The following is a 20085-nucleotide window of genomic DNA, read 5'->3' as shown; positions in this document are numbered from 1 at the left end:
TTTCATTAAGTTGGCGCATAAATATTACATGATTTATATGGCCTTTTGATCAGGGATGGTCCGTGTGACGAATTTTTAGGTTTTCGACTGTCAAAAAGGGGTAAACGTCGAAAACGTCATATACCTGTATAAAATGTAATAAACGTAGTAAACGTCATTTATATCAATATTATCAGCATATACAGTTATTTTCAAGAATATATATTATTTTTACATATATCTGACTATTCCTTACTAGAACTGATAAAAATTTATCAATTTTTTTGAGAAGAAAATTTTGAAATTTTATATCGATTTGAGTAAAGCATGCGTAATTCCCAAATTGATTAATGGAAATAGCTATTTTGTCAAAAACCTAATAGATTTAGGTAGGTTTCCGACGTTTCTGACGTATGTATTATACGTCGGAATTGTATGTCATTTACGTCACTGTTTCTGACAGGCCATCTCTGCTTTTGATTTCGAATAGGGTTGCCAACCCAGCGCTATTGATGTCGTAGCACGTGTCTTGCTACAGCATTTTTGGGAATAATGAAAAGAAACATGGCCTAATTTGGCTATGATATCATAATTAGAATCGTATTAGAAAGTTTTCAATTCAATAATAATAATATATGATTAGCGCTGAATGCTTAAGTGTTCCATTCGATATTTTGTGAAATTCTGATTGAATATAGGAATTTAAAATAAATGGAGGAGAGATATTACAATTCATAAAAAAATATGTGAGTTAAAGAAAAAAAGTAGACTTGGATTGCCAGGTGCCCTGGAAAAATATTGACCTCTTTTCAGTGAACATAGGACAAACTTCTCAAAAAGTATTGTAACACACTGTTTTGAATTGTTGTTCAATTTAAAATTTAAATGGGTAAGACCATCATAAAGCTATTTATAAAATAAATATGAAAATAATAACCTCAATTACGAAATGCAAGGTTTTTTCCGTGTGATAATGGAACTGCGCAGAAATACCATCATGATTCTTCTTAGCTCAAGACTCCATCATTGACAATGAGTGATGCTGTCTCTTTTTTTCTTTATGGCGATCATAACTATCCTTCATACAAGTTCATGTGCAAATGACCATGTGTTGTTTTTGTTGTTATTGTTTGTCTCCGAACGCTAATGGCTGATTGTTTACATTTACGCACAGTCAGTGGAAACGAATGACTCCAAAAGCTTTTTAAACCAAGGCAACCATGCAAAAAACCGGTTGTCTGTGGAAAAATTACAAAGCAACGTCCAATCCCGTACCGTTCATACCTCAATCTATGAGTATGTATGTAAAGGAAAGGGCCGGCTGGCCATTCAAATCGTCGAACATTGACTGTGACAGCATAGAAACGACATTGTTTTGAAAAGTGAAACCTTTTTTATTTTACACTAAACAACAAAAGACACTTGAAGTCGCAATTAATTGGTATTACAAACAAACAAACAAAAAGCCCGCAATGAACACTGGATACATTGGCGTGTTTATATTAATACACCTCTCTGGGTGTGTATGTATTGTTATTCGAATACAACAATTTGTAACTGATATCTATCAGTAGTAATTTTGAGTGGGATCTTCAAAATATTTTTCAATGTTATTGTTTGTTGTTGTTGTGTTTTTTTTTTTTTTTTTTTTTGATTCATTTCCCATCCATTTTTCTCCAAGAGAGAAATTGGATTTATTTTTTTCCTTTTCAAATTTCATAACATTTCGTGATTGTTGTAATAATCGTTTTTGTTATATAAGTGCAAACTAATATTATAATGACAATATCATAATCACGATTACATTTTCGATCCAAGAAAAAAATAGAAATATCTTGGGACTTCTTCAAGGTGTGTTTTGAGGAGCGGATTGATGAATAATAAAAATTAAAAATTACAGTCTTGGCAGTATTTGTGGTGAAAACTTTTATCGATCATCCAACATTTCTACTCTACTGACAGCATACATAATAATGCCGCCCACTTTTAGATACTTAAAGGTGCTTACTTAAACCCGAAATAGAACTAATAGTGCGTTTACATTGTACTGGAGTTCGTGAATAAAGTGGATTTAAATTACCAATTCCATGGTATATATGTCAAACAAATTCGCTTAGTGTAGGTTAACCCGACAAAAAATGTTCTAATGTAAATGCAGTTTAACATCTTATTTCATTTTCGTTCAGATACCAATAAAGACGCATTTGTTAGTATATCCAAAAGGGATTTTTAGATAGTTTAAGAAACCTTAGCCACATTTTTAAACCATTTTCCGAGTATGTGTATTTTAAATTTAAAGGCCATATTCGAATTCTTCAAACGAATTGGTTGGAATATTTCATTCTGGGTCCTCAAAGGGTAGAATGATTCCTGCCAAAAATGATACTATTGGTCCTCTTTTCTTGGTAAACACCAATTTTTAAAATCGAAAATATTAAAATTTTATGGTTATTTAGTGTCTATATTGTACGGTACTGTAAAACAATATTCCTTTCAAAATTTCCTCTTGCAGAATGTTCTAAATAGTTCCCAATGCTCTTGTACATTTTACTTGAAAATCGGACGGTTCTTATCATCGTTTTGTTCTTTCAGATTAATTTTTTGAATAATAGCCGATTATTATTTATGCAAACCAGAAATTCAAAATATCTATCTTGGAGAAAGAACTACGCCTACATACACACGCTGTGAATAATAATTTTTATTAGTTTGCACAAATTGGTGAATAGGAAGGAAGTTGACTTATGGCAAATGTCGATGTGAATGAAATCATCACAAAACTGAAGTTATCCATTAACAAAAATGCGTAAAGCATAGTCTACTCGTATGGAAATACTGAGGTACAGTGATGGCACCTGTGGATACCCGGCTAAATTATTGTCTGAAAAAATTAAATATTAATGTTTTTATGTAGTTCCTCTGTAACAATTTTAGTAAAATTTTAGAGAGAAAGAGCCAAGGAATTTATTACTCTATTATAGAGCATTATTTAGCATTGGACTGCGACAGTAATGAACATTTCTGAATGGTTGTTGTTTCTTTTTTTCCTACCTATAACACAATGGTTCGTTCCATTGCCTTTGTTGGCGCCATTGTTCTAGTCCACTGATGTCAAATTAAATTACTCAAATACGTTTTATTAATCTCACTTCGTTATCTCTATAATTGGAAAATATATTTTTTTAAATAAAAAACAACAACAAATGTGATGACAATACATTACATGGAACCCTGATAAACGTAGCATTTGATCTCGACACGAAATAATTGAACTGATTTGCTTCTATTTTTGTAGATTAATTAAAACAATTCCAAATGCAATTGTTTTATTAGCCTCGTACGTTTTAGAATGACATTTCTTTGTGTTCTTTTTTGGAATCTCTCAAAATATGTTTGTTTAAGGGAAACAGGAAATTTTGGAAATTATTTTTTCCGGAACAGAACTCAATTTATAGAATACCAAGGCAATGCACCTTTACTTTTCCCGTTCCATATCAATAAGTGTAATTTTCTGATATTATTCTTATATAAGTGGGAACTTGACTCAAAAATTGTGTGAACTATTACTAATAGATTGAGATGCATGTCGCATTCTCAACAAGCAGTGGTAGGTAGTCCATTTTAGCAACTTCTGTGATATGAGATGTTATTATAGTGTGACCTAATGACAGTAGATGACAAATTCCCACCATGTCCAACAATCAGATCTGAAAAGCGAAAAAGATACTTGACCACATATTTCATTTCCCTTAGAAATGGGAAATAATACGTTTTCAAGTATTATCTGGACGTCGCATTGTTTCCGACTAAAATCAGATCTATTCCAGAACCTGCAAGAATCTTCTATTAAACGAATTTGTCTTTTTTAAGCAAGGAAACAGATCATATGCTTAATATTAAATAAAAAAACTATTTCTATTACTTCCCCATATATGTTTTCGTAAAATATTTTAATGTCGACTTTTCCCTTTCCCGACATGCTTTTCATTACATTCGTCATTTAAGAATAATACCGAATTTGAAGTGTTAAAATGAGTTCTGGTCACAGATCAATATCAATTTCAATTGGTACTGAATGACCACAATTATCGTAGTGCATTTCCCATACAACTCCATAAAACTAGGTCAATGGGTTTTCTTTAAAACACTTTTAGCTTAACCTACATAAAAATTTGTGCAATTCACTCCTGAAATACTCTTGTATAACATACTACTCATGCCACTACTTGGTCCATTGTTGCAGTGTCAAGTCATTTCGAAAACCGAAAACCATTCTACAAATCTCAAGAGGTTTATGCAACTCCTATTCTTCTTCGTCGTTTTCGGTGCCATGACCTAAGCATAATAATGCAATTGAAAGTAAAAGAATAAATGCTTAGAACTGTGCTATTTGCCACTAAGCCACAAGGAATTTTCAACATGCCACTCAATTTTGGGCAGAGAACTTTCGACTTGTAATTAAACTTTTGTAATTATTGTCGGTCGCTGAGATGGATGGACATTCTAAAAAAATAGAGTAAATAAATCAAAATAAATTTATAATTGTTTTCTCCTTCTGTTGCAGATTTTCGTTTTCCCAATTCGAATGATAGCAGCGGTAATAGCCTGAAGTCTTAAACAAGTTCCATTTACAAGCATCAATAATATGACAATATCTCAGACCATCTGTGCATGGATGGTCCTTGTGGCAGTGGTGGGAATACAAGGTAAGTGTTCACCTACCATGGTAGCAACACTCTTAAACAACACTTTCCTCCGTAGCATTTCCAACATATCACTCACATCGACAGTCGATAAATTGGACACAACCCGAAGATGATTGGCAAATTGTTTCGATACCACGCAGCATTGTGCCGCATGTTGAATTGAAATACTTTGAAAACCGCACCAATGCCGAAGCTTCGATAAGCGATGAGGAGTTTCTCGAGAGGCTGCAGAGAATTAAGAACAACACATCTAAGCCTCGCATGCTGTGGTATGACAACACACCCGATGGTTTGGCTTATCCACCATTCGTGGACAAGGCCCTAAAGCTTTTCAACTTGAAACAAGTTTCCTACGAGATCGAGCACAGTCTTTTGTCTAAAGTTTCGTGTACCGCGTGCAAAGCTGGAGCCGGTCTTTTGCTGCACTATATCCACACAGGCAAGTCCGAGGGCGAAATCATCAAAATGATCTATCAATTCTGTTCCAATTTGAATATTCAAAGTCCTCGGGTATGTGAGGGTGTGGCGAACCTGTTCGGCACGGAGGTGGTATATGTATTGCAAAGAACACCTCTGGGACCAAATGAAATTTGTAGTTTTGTCATCGGCGATGGTTGTGAAGACACCTATAACCCCTATCACGAGTGGGAAGTTGTCTTTCCGCCGGTGCCAAAGCCTCCAGTGATGGAAGTGCCAGTTCCTAAGGAGGGAGCGCCATTCTTCAAGGTATTACAGATTTCGGATACCCACTACGATCCGCACTATGTGGAAGGTTCAAATGCCGACTGCAATGAGCCGCTCTGCTGTCGTTTGAGCAGTGGCAGACCAGCAAATCCCAATGCCGCAGCCGGGAAATGGGGCGACTATCGGAAATGCGATACGCCCAAACGCACCGTCGATAATATGTTGTCGCACATAGCAGAGACCCACAGTGATATTGATTATATACTATGGACAGGGGATCTGCCACCGCATGATGTTTGGAACCAAACAAAACAGGAGAATTTGGAAATCATTAAGGAGACTGTACGTCAAATGACAGAGAAATTCCCTGGAGTGCCCATCTTTCCAGCTCTGGGCAATCATGAAAGTGCTCCCGTCAACAGTTTCCCACCTCCGTATGTAAATCAGGTGGAAAATTCAATAGCCTGGCTTTATGACGAACTTGATGTTCAATGGCGCCGTTGGTTGCCTCAAAGTGTTTCGCACACCGTGCGTCGTGGCGCCTTCTATTCAGTGTTGGTCCGACCTGGCTTCCGCATCATTTCGCTAAATATGAATTATTGTAATAACAAAAATTGGTAAGTTCAAATCTTGAGCATCAGTGCAGTTGATGTCCAATTTCCAATTCCCCCTTTGTTCGCAGGTGGTTACTTTTAAATTCGACCGATCCAGCAACCGAACTTCAATGGTTCATCTACGAATTGCAAAGTGCAGAATTTTCGAATGAAAAGGTCCATGTAATTGGACACATACCGCCCGGTCACTCTGATTGTTTGAAAGTGTGGTCCCGCAATTTCTATAAGATTATTGCCCGTTACGAGAATACAATTATGGCACAATTCTATGGTCACACTCATTTCGATGAATTCGAAATGTTCTATGACCCAGCAGATTTGGGTAGGTTTTCCATAGTACTAAAATCTTTTTTTTTTACTAAACATCAATTGTTGTCTATTTCCGCCACAGGACATCCAAACAATATTGCCTACATTGGACCCTCTGTTTCTCCCTATTACGATTTAAATCCCGGTTATCGCATCTACTATGTGGATGGAGATCATGACACAACCACACGTCTGGTAATCGATCACGAATCGTGGATTATGAATTTGAAGGAGGCTAACCATTACGACTATCCCATTTGGTATAAACTGTACACGGCCAGGGCAGCTTACAATATGAAGGCTCTGAGGCCCGTTGACTGGGACAATCTTATTACGGAACTGACCCGTAATCAGGAATTGTTCGATTTATACTATAAGTAAGTACTGTTAGACTTGGCAAAAGGAAGTATCAACAATTATTTTAACTTTTTAAGAAACTACTGGAAGAATTCGCCGGTAAGACCGACATGCGATGCTGAGTGTCGAAAACGTATTCTCTGTGATGCGAAGAGCGGACGATCCCATGACCGACGACACTTCTGCTCCGAATTAGAAGCCAAGGTCGACGATGAATCTGGCAAATCATGGAAATCTTGGATATATCGTGGTCTCAGCAATTCGTACGTACTCTTTACATAACCAAATTCTCCATCACACAACACCACGCACACACATAAACGAATTCTCTATTTTTGTAAATTGGAACAAGAAATCGAAAAAAAACCCAAAAAAAAAACATAAAATTGGTGTGATGTCGTATAAATTCGAAAACTAAATTTGCTTTTCACTAACCATGGCTTTTTGTTGTTGTCGTTGCTGTTGTTGGCCAAATCAAAAACCACACCTTAGCAAAATTTATACGTTTCTTTTGCAGACTTGACATTACCATAAGTGCAGTGCAACAAGTTCTATAACAAACAGCATTTCATTATTTGCTAACCCAAATTCACTTTTTCGAATTGAAAGAATTCATCGTAGCATACCTACACATACATACAGCTACTTGCCGATAATGTGGGAGTCATAACATTCGTATCGGGATGTATGCGCCACATTCTCGCCAAATAGCTGGTACACATATATCAACTGCGGCAAAGGTCCACTAACACCTCATTAACACTCGAATCGGTATTAACACAAAATCCCAAATCTTCCCAATGAATCAACAGTGAAAACAATGTCATTGGTTCTAACGATGGAACCGGAGAAATGGATGATGCTACGTCAACCACCACGGAATGGCAGATTCCCGATGTTATTATATCCTTTGTTTAATATTGATCGCTTTGGGAATTTACTCTGGAAATGGATGTAGACTAAGTATAAACACGGTTGTGGCTTAACTTTTATATCAAACACTTGTAAATATTCAACAATTTAATAAAAATCAGCTAATTAATAAAAGAAACACATTTTAAAACTGACGCTGAAGGTTTATTAATTTCTCTACCATTCCTCCTCCCCAATCACATTTAGCTACAGTCTCTTGACTTCAATAGTTTATTTGCCAAAGTATCTGATGGGATTTGGCTGATATCGAATGTAGCGTTTGTCCAAGAAGGAGTTAAAACTGCGAGAATGGCGCTGCCTCAATATCTCGCCACTCCCTCTACCGGAGTGGTGGGACCTGGAACAAAGACTTTTTTGGTTGTATTAACGATGATGTGTCTGCATATCTCAACGAGCAATGTATTTTAGTCTCTACAAATTTAAGTGAAAATCTATTTCTTCTCTACCAACACAGACGAAAAAAAAACCATTTGGAAGATATCTCAAATATAAAAAAAAACATTTTTATTTAACATTGAGAAATGTTAAAGATCTGTTTTTCTTAAGAAAATTCCTTGCTTTTATTCAATGTTTTTTAAATCTACTTGGTTTTTATTTTTAATTTTTATCATAAATTGTATTAATAATATATCATCAGGTTTAATTATATTAATTATGTGATAGCTTTCTTAACGCACTTACAAATGTGTGTGTGTGAATGGCGTTTGTATGTGCGTATATTGTTTACATATAAGAATTCCTCCTAGTTTTTAAGTTATTTCTAAAAGTACATCTAAGGACAAAGCCAAAATAACACTTTCTTCATTGTCAACTATCGTTAATTTATTTATTTCAATGCAAAAAAAAAAAAAAAAATCCAGATATTCTCAAAAAAAGTCATACATCATAAGTTCATCATTCATATTGTTTTTATGAAAAAAAAATATTATAAATTTGCATTCAATACGAAATACAAAATAAATAGAAGAATTTTACAATTATTTTCAAATTGTTTTATTGCGGAGGTATGTAAGTGATTGATCATATGAAATGTTATATACATAAATCTAATCGATGTGTACATACATAAATTTTATACTTTAAAAGGTGTTCATAAATTTGATATTTTTAATACACATTTTCGAAGTAGTATCGTTTCTAGACATAATGAACTTATTTTGCAAGGTATATTCATAATATTCAGTTTGTTATCAAGTTGACTGAAATAATTCGCGATTAGATGTTTGCTTCTTAAACTCAGAAATTGACTTCAGAACCAACTTTTTGAGCTTTTTTCACCCTTTGTATGTAAAAAATCTATGTGCTCATTATATCAGGGCGACTTGAATACAGTGAATTTGTTTATAACGCTTTTTGTAACAACATATCGATCATAGCGACCAATTTTGTCAGTCCCTTGACTGTCATTATAAGCGATTTTGGCTGTATATGAAAATGTCATATCAAAACACCATAGACTAGTGTGTCAACACATCCTAAAAATATGCTTCAAAAAATTTGCTACAGCAAATACCCGAATAGCTACAGACTTGGTACCAGTCTGTACTAACATTGCCATGTATAAAAATATTCGATATCCTGCCTAGATATTATCATTCGATAACAGAAAAATCGATATTTGTCTGCCCGCTTTGAGTGTCTTCTTTAGCAGACATTTTTCTTCTGTCCCTATTTGCAGCAGTTGGAACGTTTTTTATTTCAGACATCGAAAAAAACATTGGAGTTGAGTCTCGGAATATGAAGAAAAATTGAATTTAATTAACCCAAAACGACAACTGACAAAAATTTAGGAGCTGCAACAAAATGCCCGAAGAATCCAAGGAGAGTAAAGCCAAAAAATTGGCAGCTGCCCGTAAAAAGGTATTCAAATTCACATCCAAAACAAATAGAACACAGATGACACGTCACTGTGTTGGGTTGTTTGCTTGTTGGTGCTACGGGGATAATATCGAACTCTGAAAACAGATAATCTTCTTGAAATAAATGCATATATTAACATACATTTACATTTGTTTCAGCTGAGAGAGTACCAGCAACGTGGTAATGCCGATCCAATGCCACAGCAAGTCGAAACAGTCAGCAATAGCAACAGTGGCCATGTTAGCAGTAATATATCAGAACGTTCCGAATCCGACCTCCAGTTAAATGGCACTAATGTGGACGTTGGACCAATAAACAGGACTCAACATGATGATGCCATCAGCAGCTCATCAGAACTGGAGACCGTCAATTACTTTTCGAATCCTACTCCACCACAACCAGCTGCACCGCAGCAAGAAGCCTTGCTTCTAAAATCATCTCCATTGACATTGCCCACTAGTCAGGTGGATGAACAAGCAGTGGCCGAAGGCGCTCACAATATAAATGCCATACAGATCCTAATAAGTGAAAAGGCTCAACTAACATCCGAGTTGAACAAATATCGAACAACATGTCGAGAAAAGGATCTCGAATTGGAGGAACTGAGAGTGCAGTACAACAATGTAACTAAACGTGTAGATGATCTACAGAATCATTTGAAAGATACCCAAAAACAGTTGGAGCAACACAGACTGCAAAATGCCGAACTGCAACACAAACTTGCCCAAACTAGAGCCCTTAATGAGGACCATTCATCTCATTTGCTAGAGCTGCAGCAGCAAATGCAATTACGCGAAGAACGTCTCAAGACATTGGACAATGAATACAAGGAGAAGTGCAATGAATTGGAACTAGCACAGCTGAAGATTCGTCAACTGTCTGATGAAAGCAACATAACCAAGGATAATCGCGTTGAAACCTTGACACAAACTCAGTTTATGTACGAACAGCAAATAAGAGATCTGCAGGCAATGGTGCAGCAGTTGACACAGGACAAGGAACAGGCCAACACCCAATATCAGACCTACGTTCAACAACTGAACGCCCAAGTAAATCAACTAAACGAACGGAACAATGAACTAACGGAAGAGTCTTCCAAACTTCGTGAAAGGGAGAAGCAAATGGTCGATCATGTGCAGCAATTGGAAAGGGAAATACAGAAAAACCTCACGCGGCAATCTGAAATCAAAGAGGAGAAACAAGTGGTATGTCATTTTATCTATTAACTTTCCTAATACACAGAATTTGAATTTTTAGTCCTTGCAGAGTACCTCCGAAGCGACCAGTCAACAATTGCAGGAGCTACAAGATCGTCTTCAAGAATATGAAACTGAGCGTTATGAATTCCAGTTAAAAATTAAGTCACAGGAAGACCGTCTGATTACATTGCAGAACGAGTACGAGCAAAAGAAACAAGAAGTTGAAGAATTGAGAGAGCATATAGAAAATGTGACAGCTGAGCAACCGGATAAGACGAAGCTGTTAGCTGCCATGGAATCGGACAAGATAGCAGCTTCGCGTGCTTTGTCACAGAATGTCGAATTGAAAAAACAACTAGACGAATTAGAAATTCGCTTTGTTCAACTTACTAACGATAAGGCCGATCTTATGAACCAGCTCGATGCAGAACAGTACTCCAATCGTGAAATGCGCTCCAATTACAGTGCAATGGAACAACGGGTGCAGGAACTAGACGAGCGCTTTAAATTTAAAGATGAGGAAATGATACGACTTTCTCATGAAAATGAAGAACTGAAAAAGAAGTTGGGACTTGGAGATGGGGTATGTAAAATAATAGGTCGTTCTTTTCTAAAAGTCAAATATATTTATTTTTATGTCCTTAGGCTGGATGGAAAAGTCGAGAACATAACCATGAACACAATCATGCAGATAATCACCATCATCATGACCACGGCCACCATCATGGGGATGAACACGATCATCATCATGAAGTTGATCACAACCATGATCATAATCATGGAGATGATTGTCAACATGATCACCATCATGATCATAACGACATTACAGAACATAATAATGATCGTCATGGTCATGACCACCATAATTGCAATGATGACAAACATGTGCACGACCATCAAACACATGATCATACTCGCGATAACGAAATCAAAAACCACCAAGGCCCAGCAAATGAAAGCAATTCACAAGTCGATACATGTCAAGAAGCTACCGAAATTGTCCCGAAAACTATATCGCCGAAAGTAAGCACAGCATCTAATTCTAAAACTCCACACATTGCTACAGAAGAAGCGGTCGAAAAATTGCAATTAAGGTTTACGCAACTCATGGGAAAAGTTGCAGATCTTACCGAAGAAAAACAACGCTTGGAACATTTAGTTATGCAATTGCAATCGGAAACAGAGACAATAGGAGAATACATTGCTTTGTATCAGACACAAAGGCGTATATTAAAGCAAAGGGAATATGAAAAAGCTGCTCAAACAGCTCTGCTGCAGGAAGAACGGCAGCAAATGAGAGAACGTCTGACCATGTTGAATAATCTTGTCAACAGTCTAGGCATGGAAATACCACTTACACAGCAGCAACATCAATTGCACCAACAGCTTAATGAAGCACTAGCGCAAAGCATAACACATGATGTTCCAGTGGAAGGGAAATCCCGTCCAGAAGATCCATTATTGCCTTCGACCAACAACAACACAACTGGTCCAACAAATGACAACAGTATACCCGTGGCTGAACCGCATATTAAGAATTTAAATAGCTTGGAATCTCAACAGATTCTACATAAAATACAAGACATCATAACTGAGATAAAAGAGAACACCAAAGAGTTGCCTACAGTCCAGCATTCGGTGGACCACCTAAACTGTTGTTCTGGAAAGTTTGAAGTGGTATAGACGATATGATCGCCAACCCAGCGTATCCGTAGTTTATGTAAATACAAAATAATGGCTTCTTGTTACAAAAGAAATTTATTATGTAAATTTATAATATTTAAAAATAAATATTCCCTAGGCTTAATAATTTCAATAATTATGTATCAGCGCTAATTTCCAATACTATTAAAAATAAAGCACCAAATCCTAAAAAAAAAGTTGCAATCATTTGTTTAAACATTTTTCTCGAACAGACTGGGAAAGTTTTGTAATTGCCCATAGAAAACACTATGACAAATGCAAAACTATGTATGTATATTTTATTATATTTTAATTCCATATTTTTACATTCAATAAATTAATCAAAAATGGGACCAAAACCTGAGCTCTGTTTCGAACCCAAACACATTTTGGCAAAGAGAAATTCAGGGGAAATTAATGAAGAATATATCATAGTTGGTGGACACAAATTCAAAAGAACAATGGATCAAGTTGAAGCAATGATATTTCGCCAGGAGTTTGAGAGACCGGATAATACACACGACGCCGACGTTATACTTGTGCAAGATATCAAAAATCTTGTATTATTTCTGGCTCCTACACAAATGACCACCAAACCCTTTGTTAGCTTTCTGAATACTGAATCTGTTCACTCCCTGTTGAAAGCGTTAATCATATATTTCGAATACTTCCTGAAAGTACTGCAGTTCATATTGATTCGCAGAGAAGAAATGATGGGCGAGAAGGCACGAATGCAGAATCAGGACAGCATTGAGATCAAACGTATATTTTCAGCGAATATATCTCAACACCGTCTACTGCTGGCTAGGGAGTACAGTCGAATACTGTTGGGAAATGGCGATATGAAGAAGTTTTACCATATGAAACCCGTGGTTAATATTTCACTGTCAACAAAAGATCAACAATTTCACGAGAGCTTTCTAGCTTTTTGTACAGTCCTTGTGTGGATTGCTACAGAGAGACGAAGTTTAACCGTTATAAATTGGGAAATAGATCGTCTGTTTAGATCTGAACACTTTGCATTGGTTCATTGCAATCTGGGTTTGTCAAATGTTGAAGCCCGTTTATTATATGGCAAGCATTATAAACGTTGCAATTATCGGGCTCAAAGTTCCCCATTAATACAAGAACTTGCCAATGTCGAAAGTCAAAATCTTCCTCTACTTTGGGTAGGGGAAAGAAAATATCGTGGCTATGATATTCGTATTGCAGAAATCGAATTGGAGTATATCGTGCCATCTTCTCAGTTGTGTCTAATCGACGTCAGTCACGGAATATTGGGTCGACCCAAAAAACTTTACGACACAATGTTGCATATTAAATGGGAGGCAGTGCACAAGGAAAACTACAACGAACACTACGATCCGTATCGTATTATACGCCAAACGTATTTGAATATTCCGCAGATGGATGCCGAAAAAAGAAGAAAATATTGTCAAACATATGAATCGTATTATCAATTGAAATATTTCAACGAACTTTGGCCAAAAAATATGATTGAAAAATGGATTAAACGAAACTCGGTGATCGGGTATTTCAAAACGGATGGAATGCTCACAGATATTCGGATGAAATGCAATAAGGAACTGGAAAACAATTCCTATGGCCGAACTGTTGAAGAAATTATAGAAGATTTTTTGTCACGAAAGGAGAAATTGCGAAAGAAATAAAATCTTCATAAGTTCCTGTTTTATACTCAATAAATTTAATGAGATGATAATAAAACAAAATATATATGTACTTACCACAGCTCAGGGAACTTTAAAGAAACGAATCACACGCCATTTTAAATTATTTACAATCTGTAATTTTCACTATTTATTTTACTTTTTATAATTTCAACAATTTCACTTTTTTTCACGACAAACAAAACGCATCCCGCTCAGAAACTGATCGAACATATTAGGCAAAAAATACACTACAATCAACTTGTAGATCCCTAACCCTATGTTCATCAAAGTGGTCGTTACAACCACAATAATAAGTATGTTCGTATACTCGTAGTGGACTAGGCGAACTAAAGTCTAACATAGTTCCGATCGTTCATTTCACGGTGTCGTTTCTTTGAACTAGTCCGTACCGAAATAGGGATGCGTATGTTGACGTATCGACTGTTTGTATTTAAAAGTATAAAAGTCAAAGTCGACTTTTTATCGTGCAGCTAACCTCAAGCCCACTTCTGATGATCCTCTTGCGATTTTCCTTTTAAATGTTTGCATTTTCCGCACGATCCAACGTCCTCTTGGACTTTTCAATACAAAATGTCGATTAATCGAAAGTCGACCTACGCATCCCTATTCCGGAACGATATGATATTGAAAGTCGATGTCATTGCTGACAGTCGGTCGGGCATTTTTTAATTGTCGTCGAAGAAACAAGTCACGCAAATATTTTCGCGTTTTTATTGTTAGATATATATTTTTTCCTGTAATTTTAAGTCCGAAAAACGTATCTTATCGATCCAACGGAACGCACCAACGAGAATAGTTAACATTTAACCGAATTGAGAATTGCATTTATGGTGTATTAAACCAAAAAATACTAAACGAATTCAAAGTGAGTGAATGAGTGTGTGTATAGGAGAAGGAGAAAAAATGCAAAAAAAAACATGAAAATGGAAAATAAAATTACCATACAAGATTGCTGAATGTTGAGAAACCAAAGGTTCTACCAAAATCCAAACAATGACAATAATATACAAATGAGTTTACTGCTTCGAAACTCCAGCAAATAATTTTTTTTTCATTTTGGCCATTCTGTTATCTTTGTTGCCTTATTCCTTCTTTCCGTCATAAATCGCTCCAAAAACAAAACGAAAACAAAAGAAGAAAAGAAATCAAAAATTCTTCGTATGCTTATGATCTGCGACTTATGTTCACAAATACATCATCTAAGACGTGTTGAAACTTTCTAGCTGCATTTTGCCATTCGGATCCCTCCACTTACGGAAAGTGAAATATATACCACAAGAAATTAGCATCTCATTACCTGGCCAAATAATCATTGTAAGGTATGTACTTATTATCCAATCGAAATTTGTATGGTTCTATGATTTGTGCAAATCACCGTAATAGAATATCAGTAATATTATTAGATCTTTCATTTGTCTCACGGACTAGGCTATTTAGGCATTTACATCAAACATCTCTTTGGAATGTGAACTTTCAACTCACCTTAGAAAAATTGTAGGCTATTTCCTGACAATGTAATCTAATACGAAAAATAGTTAAGCACTCAAAGTTAACATTGAATGTACCCAAATGTTTATAGAAATTGTGAATTTCATATTACCTTAATAAGAAGATATCAAATAAAGACGTAGAATTGATATTCGATAATTCTTTTACACCTGACTACATCAGTTATAATACAACATCATCACAGCATTACTTACAGCTTTATAGGGGAATATCCATGTTCAAAATTATGTTTCTTGTCAATATTCTATTTTTATATCTTGTCTAAAGATGGCTGCTCAACCATGCGAACTAGTTGCCCTGATTTGAAACTTATTCCTTGCCTTCTTTTTTCCTTTGTCGTTTCATACGGTGGATCTTTATTTACTCTTAGACAGTTATATATTTTTTGGACTCTTGAGCAGCTCTGCTCTAGAACCACCCAGATAAATATAGTATATCTGCAAGGTATTAACCATATATATTTTGTACGATAGATCGGATATTTTCCGTAGCACCCCGAGCAGTACCTAATAATATACTTGATAAAACATAATAATATTATTATATCTTCGTTAGATTTTCACCCCCGCCAACTAGCAAATCAGCAATCTTTCAACGTTTATGCATATGTAACAAACTAGGAAATATCACATTTCCTACAAAATACACATAACAATGGCAATCTTTTCCAATTCCCATTTAATCTTATTTCAGAATTCATTGACATCGAAATGTTTTTGATTTTTACGTTGACGACGATTCTACAAATTGTAAACAGAGGTTTGGAAGCAGTGCCGGTTGTTGGTGGGGGATATGTGTGTTGTTGGTCTTTTTACTCTTTGAAATGACCCAAATTAAGTTTGTTTACTTTGGTCTAGAAGGGGCCACATCACGGCAATATGATTGACTCTGCATGGGGTGTTTGTTATTGTTTTCGGTGTCATCACCCATCTGTTCCGTGAAAACACAACAACAAGGAGGTTAAACAAAGGTACATGAAGAAAATGCACCGATTAGTTTATGCTTTCCACTGTCGCCGACCTATGCTAATGCCATACATTCAACAACCTCAACATAAAGCAAAGAAAGGAAAACTATAAATAATTACATATTCACACACAAACGCACACACATTGTCTATAATCGTGTATTCATTGGTTGGGGTAGACTATATGCGGGAATAATTTTGCGTAAATTCACATACGAAAAAATGTTTCTATGAATGAAAAAATTTCAATGTCGTGTTTTCCGCACAGAGCACCAATTGTACAATTATACCTCCACTGCTGGTTGGGATAGGTTTTTCGATATTCATAACTAACGGCACACATGCCACATACCACTCACTATGGGAATAATCATGATGACGAAAATCAAGTCCAATTATATTTCAGTTGAAAGCCATTTCTTTTTTTACAAAACCACTTCATCATTAATTTGCATTGTTGATCTATTTTCTCCATTCACGTTAGAATTATTTAGTAGTCCCTTATATCAGTTAACATAATTACTCTTGTTGATTTTAAGTGACTCAGTCATTTACAATTAAACGCCTCATGTGATATTCTGAGCAACTTCATGAAGATACAAATAAAAAAAAATATTATTTTTTTTTCATTTTTATTTCTACATCGCTACAAATTGAGTTCGTAATTTGCATATCCACACCACACAAACCTCCAATTTGGTATGAATTTCAGTTGATCTTCATATTTTACAAACGGATGGAAACAAATGAACAAAAACAGCAACATCGGCCGGCCATACATACAAACAACCATGTGCTCATTGCGAATATAAATATATTCATCTTCATGTTGTTTTAGATGTGGCTGGAGATTATACCGATTGTCTATTATCTTAGTAGGAGGTTATATACTGTTCGTTTTCCAACTATTTGACTGTAGTGAATTTCAAAATGTAATAAGTAGGATATATTTCCTCAAATGTCATTCAACAAGGGATTTTCCTTTTTTCACAAACAACGAAATTGTATCTGGTGCCTACTACCCATCCACTCAGTCACATAGATATCGCTTCTAATCAATTTGCAGCTATCTTATCTTCTTTGAAAAAGAGCTTGTATATAATTTTATAAAATACAAACTGCTGGGACCTAAAACTCATTGGATAAGATACCAGTAAACTACCACGCCAACAAAGGTGAATAATGCAAAAAGTGTATAAAAATATAATCAAACGCTATCAACAAATACATTTGCAGAACTTAAGACTAGCTATTTTTGTAGAGCTGCCTATATAATTTTAATGACAAAGAAAGAAATATAGAAAAAACAAAGAAATATTTGCATTTCTAGTTGAGTTAAACATTTGAACAAGAGGGTCGGCCACTAACCCCTAGATACACTTAAACCAAATACTGGTTTAACAAAGGGTAACTGATATTCGGAACAGTATCCAGACTTTGTGCTTTCGGAATCCAAGTCTTCGAAGAAGAAATTTCAAACATATGACCGTTATTACAAGTAAAGATATGAACTTTTTAAAGATGTGAAAATGGTTAAAGGAAGCTTAAATATTATAAATTATCATCCTAGGATATACTTTTAGTATCTGCTTGGGTTTAATGTCACTAAATTCAAAAAAGCCATTTACATTGGTATGCTAACAATCAGCATTAGTATATCATATCACTATCAGATTAGATTTTGAATTTTGTTTATTTTCCAGTGTATAATAAATATGAATGTATATTTATAGATTATTAATGGTGACGATGTCTTAAATCAGTGAGTCACAGTTTGGTATATTCCAATGGTTTAGCCTGTATAACTACACACTAACCACAAATGTTAAGAAATAGCTTTAAAATAGCCGGTAAAATTTGAAATATATACATCTCTGTATACATACATACAACATTTATTTAAAAAACGATAGGAATAAGTCTTATCATCTATTTAATTTCAAATGTAATTTAAAAAAAAAATAACATATAAAACACAATTAAATTTTAATGAATTTGCATACAGAGTAGAACAACCGCCATATTTTTGCACAGTTAACATGCAGAACAATGTTGACAATTATGACAACATTGATGATTCCTCTGGCCAATGATGAGGATGATGTATGCAACATATGTTTCTCTCATTGTTGAACGTGAGCTTTATTACAACAGAATATTAAACAAATAAAAGACAACGACAAAAAAAAAACAGTTATGAGTCACAGTTTTCTTTGTACTTACTCGTTCATACTTGGGCTTACGGTTATGCCTCAAGCTGGCGTTACAACTGTGATTGCATTTAGATATGAATCAGTTTTCATTTCTTATTATTTTTTGCTTTACTTTTATAACTGCTTTTTGTGTTTAAATTTGTTGTAATTTGGTGGGAAAATAAATGGAGCATGTAACGCCATACTCTACGGAATGTGCGTCATACCTTGACTTGACTGACAATATGCCATTACCCGCCAATTGTTCTTACTGCGAATGTATTTTGGGTTTATTCATTACAATGATTTCATAGCTTATTAATTGATTTTCCGTTGACAAAAAAAAAACTCCACCTTGGTCAATACATTAAATAAATAGCTGCCTGTTTTCAATTATGTCCATTAATAAGGTGTGTCATTTTAGTTCATGACCCTTCCTATATGTTGATTGTCGGTTTTTTTTAATGATTGTCTACAGTGCTAATCATCATTAGCTATGGTTACAATGTATTTGTCGTTGTGTCTAATTCGATCGATCGATTATATCCAAAATAATATATAAAATAAAAACAAAATTCTATTAAAATAATTGCAGTTTTTCAAAAATAGTTTTCTTACTACAACGTAATATCAACTAACTAATGTATTAATTTTCATTCATATTATTCGAAATAAAAATAATTCCAACCATTGAATATTTTTAATTTTCTTTCTGTCTGTCTGTTGGTATTGTTTTGATATTTATTCTACTTGAATATAAGTACACCTTCAATCCAAATTACGATAAGCGATGATACAAATTGGTGTGTGTTTGCAGTAAAAATACAATCGGAATGAATCATGCTAAAATATGTTATTTAATGACAAAAAATAAAATTTTGCAAATCAATTAATTTACGTTTTTTTTTCTGTTCGCAATACGGCCGTTTCTATTAACTTGAAGAGAGTAGAAACGACGAAACAAATCCAAAAGTTGTGTTGGCGACGCCCATTCAAAACAAGGGCTTGTTTTATTTACAAAACTAATGAATTTGTGCGCTATGATGAGGCGAAAAACGTTTGTTGTTTTTGTAATTATGTATATCGAAAACAACAAAACATTTTGTATGGAAGTTTAGTTAATAATAGTTCATGTATATGCTTGTGAAGCCGAAATGCTATTGACCGATATAATACGTAATCGTTAGCTACTGGATATATTTGGTTAAAATAAAGTATGTTTAAATTTTGCATTTAATTGAATGTGTGCAGAATACCAATAAAAGTGTATTAGGGTGTTTCGTTCTATAAACAAATGCCGAGTCACCTACTTACATTATAACTGGACAATATTTTCTAGCTGATAAACAGATATTCTTCATTACCCAAAGAGTGTGGAAATGAGGCAGTAAGTGTATTGTAT

General features: G+C 34.9%; 3 protein-coding genes across 3 annotated transcripts; all 3 read left to right on the top strand.

Annotated features, from left to right (window-relative positions):
- The first annotated feature begins 4609 nt into the window (after positions 1-4609).
- Positions 4610-7835, top strand: LOC133329465 (sphingomyelin phosphodiesterase). The gene is made up of 6 exons (XM_061537937.1): positions 4610-4685; positions 4741-5986; positions 6052-6305; positions 6375-6669; positions 6727-6912; positions 7769-7835. Exons 1-6 carry the CDS (start codon positions 4625-4627, stop codon positions 7824-7826), a joined length of 2100 nt encoding a protein of 699 aa, XP_061393921.1. The 5' UTR covers positions 4610-4624; the 3' UTR covers positions 7827-7835.
- Positions 7836-9385: 1550 nt separating this feature from the next.
- LOC133329481 (golgin subfamily A member 2) lies at positions 9386-12386 on the top strand. The gene is given in 6 exon segments (XM_061537954.1): positions 9386-9442; positions 9601-9769; positions 9848-10647; positions 10700-11205; positions 11241-12063; positions 12178-12386. Coding segments are annotated over 6 exon segments (2502 nt in total). The 3' UTR covers positions 12325-12386.
- A 285-nt stretch (positions 12387-12671) lies between these two features.
- On the top strand, positions 12672-13994 carry LOC133329480 (protein phosphatase 1 regulatory subunit 36-like). The gene has a single exon (XM_061537953.1). The coding sequence runs from the start codon at positions 12672-12674 to the stop codon at positions 13992-13994; it is 1323 nt and encodes a 440-aa protein (XP_061393937.1).
- Positions 13995-20085: the final 6091 nt, after the last annotated feature.

This window comes from Musca vetustissima, unplaced genomic scaffold, assembly GCF_032173495.1.
Source record: "Musca vetustissima isolate MV318-11 ecotype Yass unplaced genomic scaffold, APGP_CSIRO_Mvet_v1 utg6568, whole genome shotgun sequence".
NCBI classification, from domain to species: domain Eukaryota; kingdom Metazoa; phylum Arthropoda; class Insecta; order Diptera; family Muscidae; genus Musca; species Musca vetustissima.
Note: the sequence above shows the minus strand (reverse complement) of the source record. Positions and strands in the feature narration are given on the sequence as shown.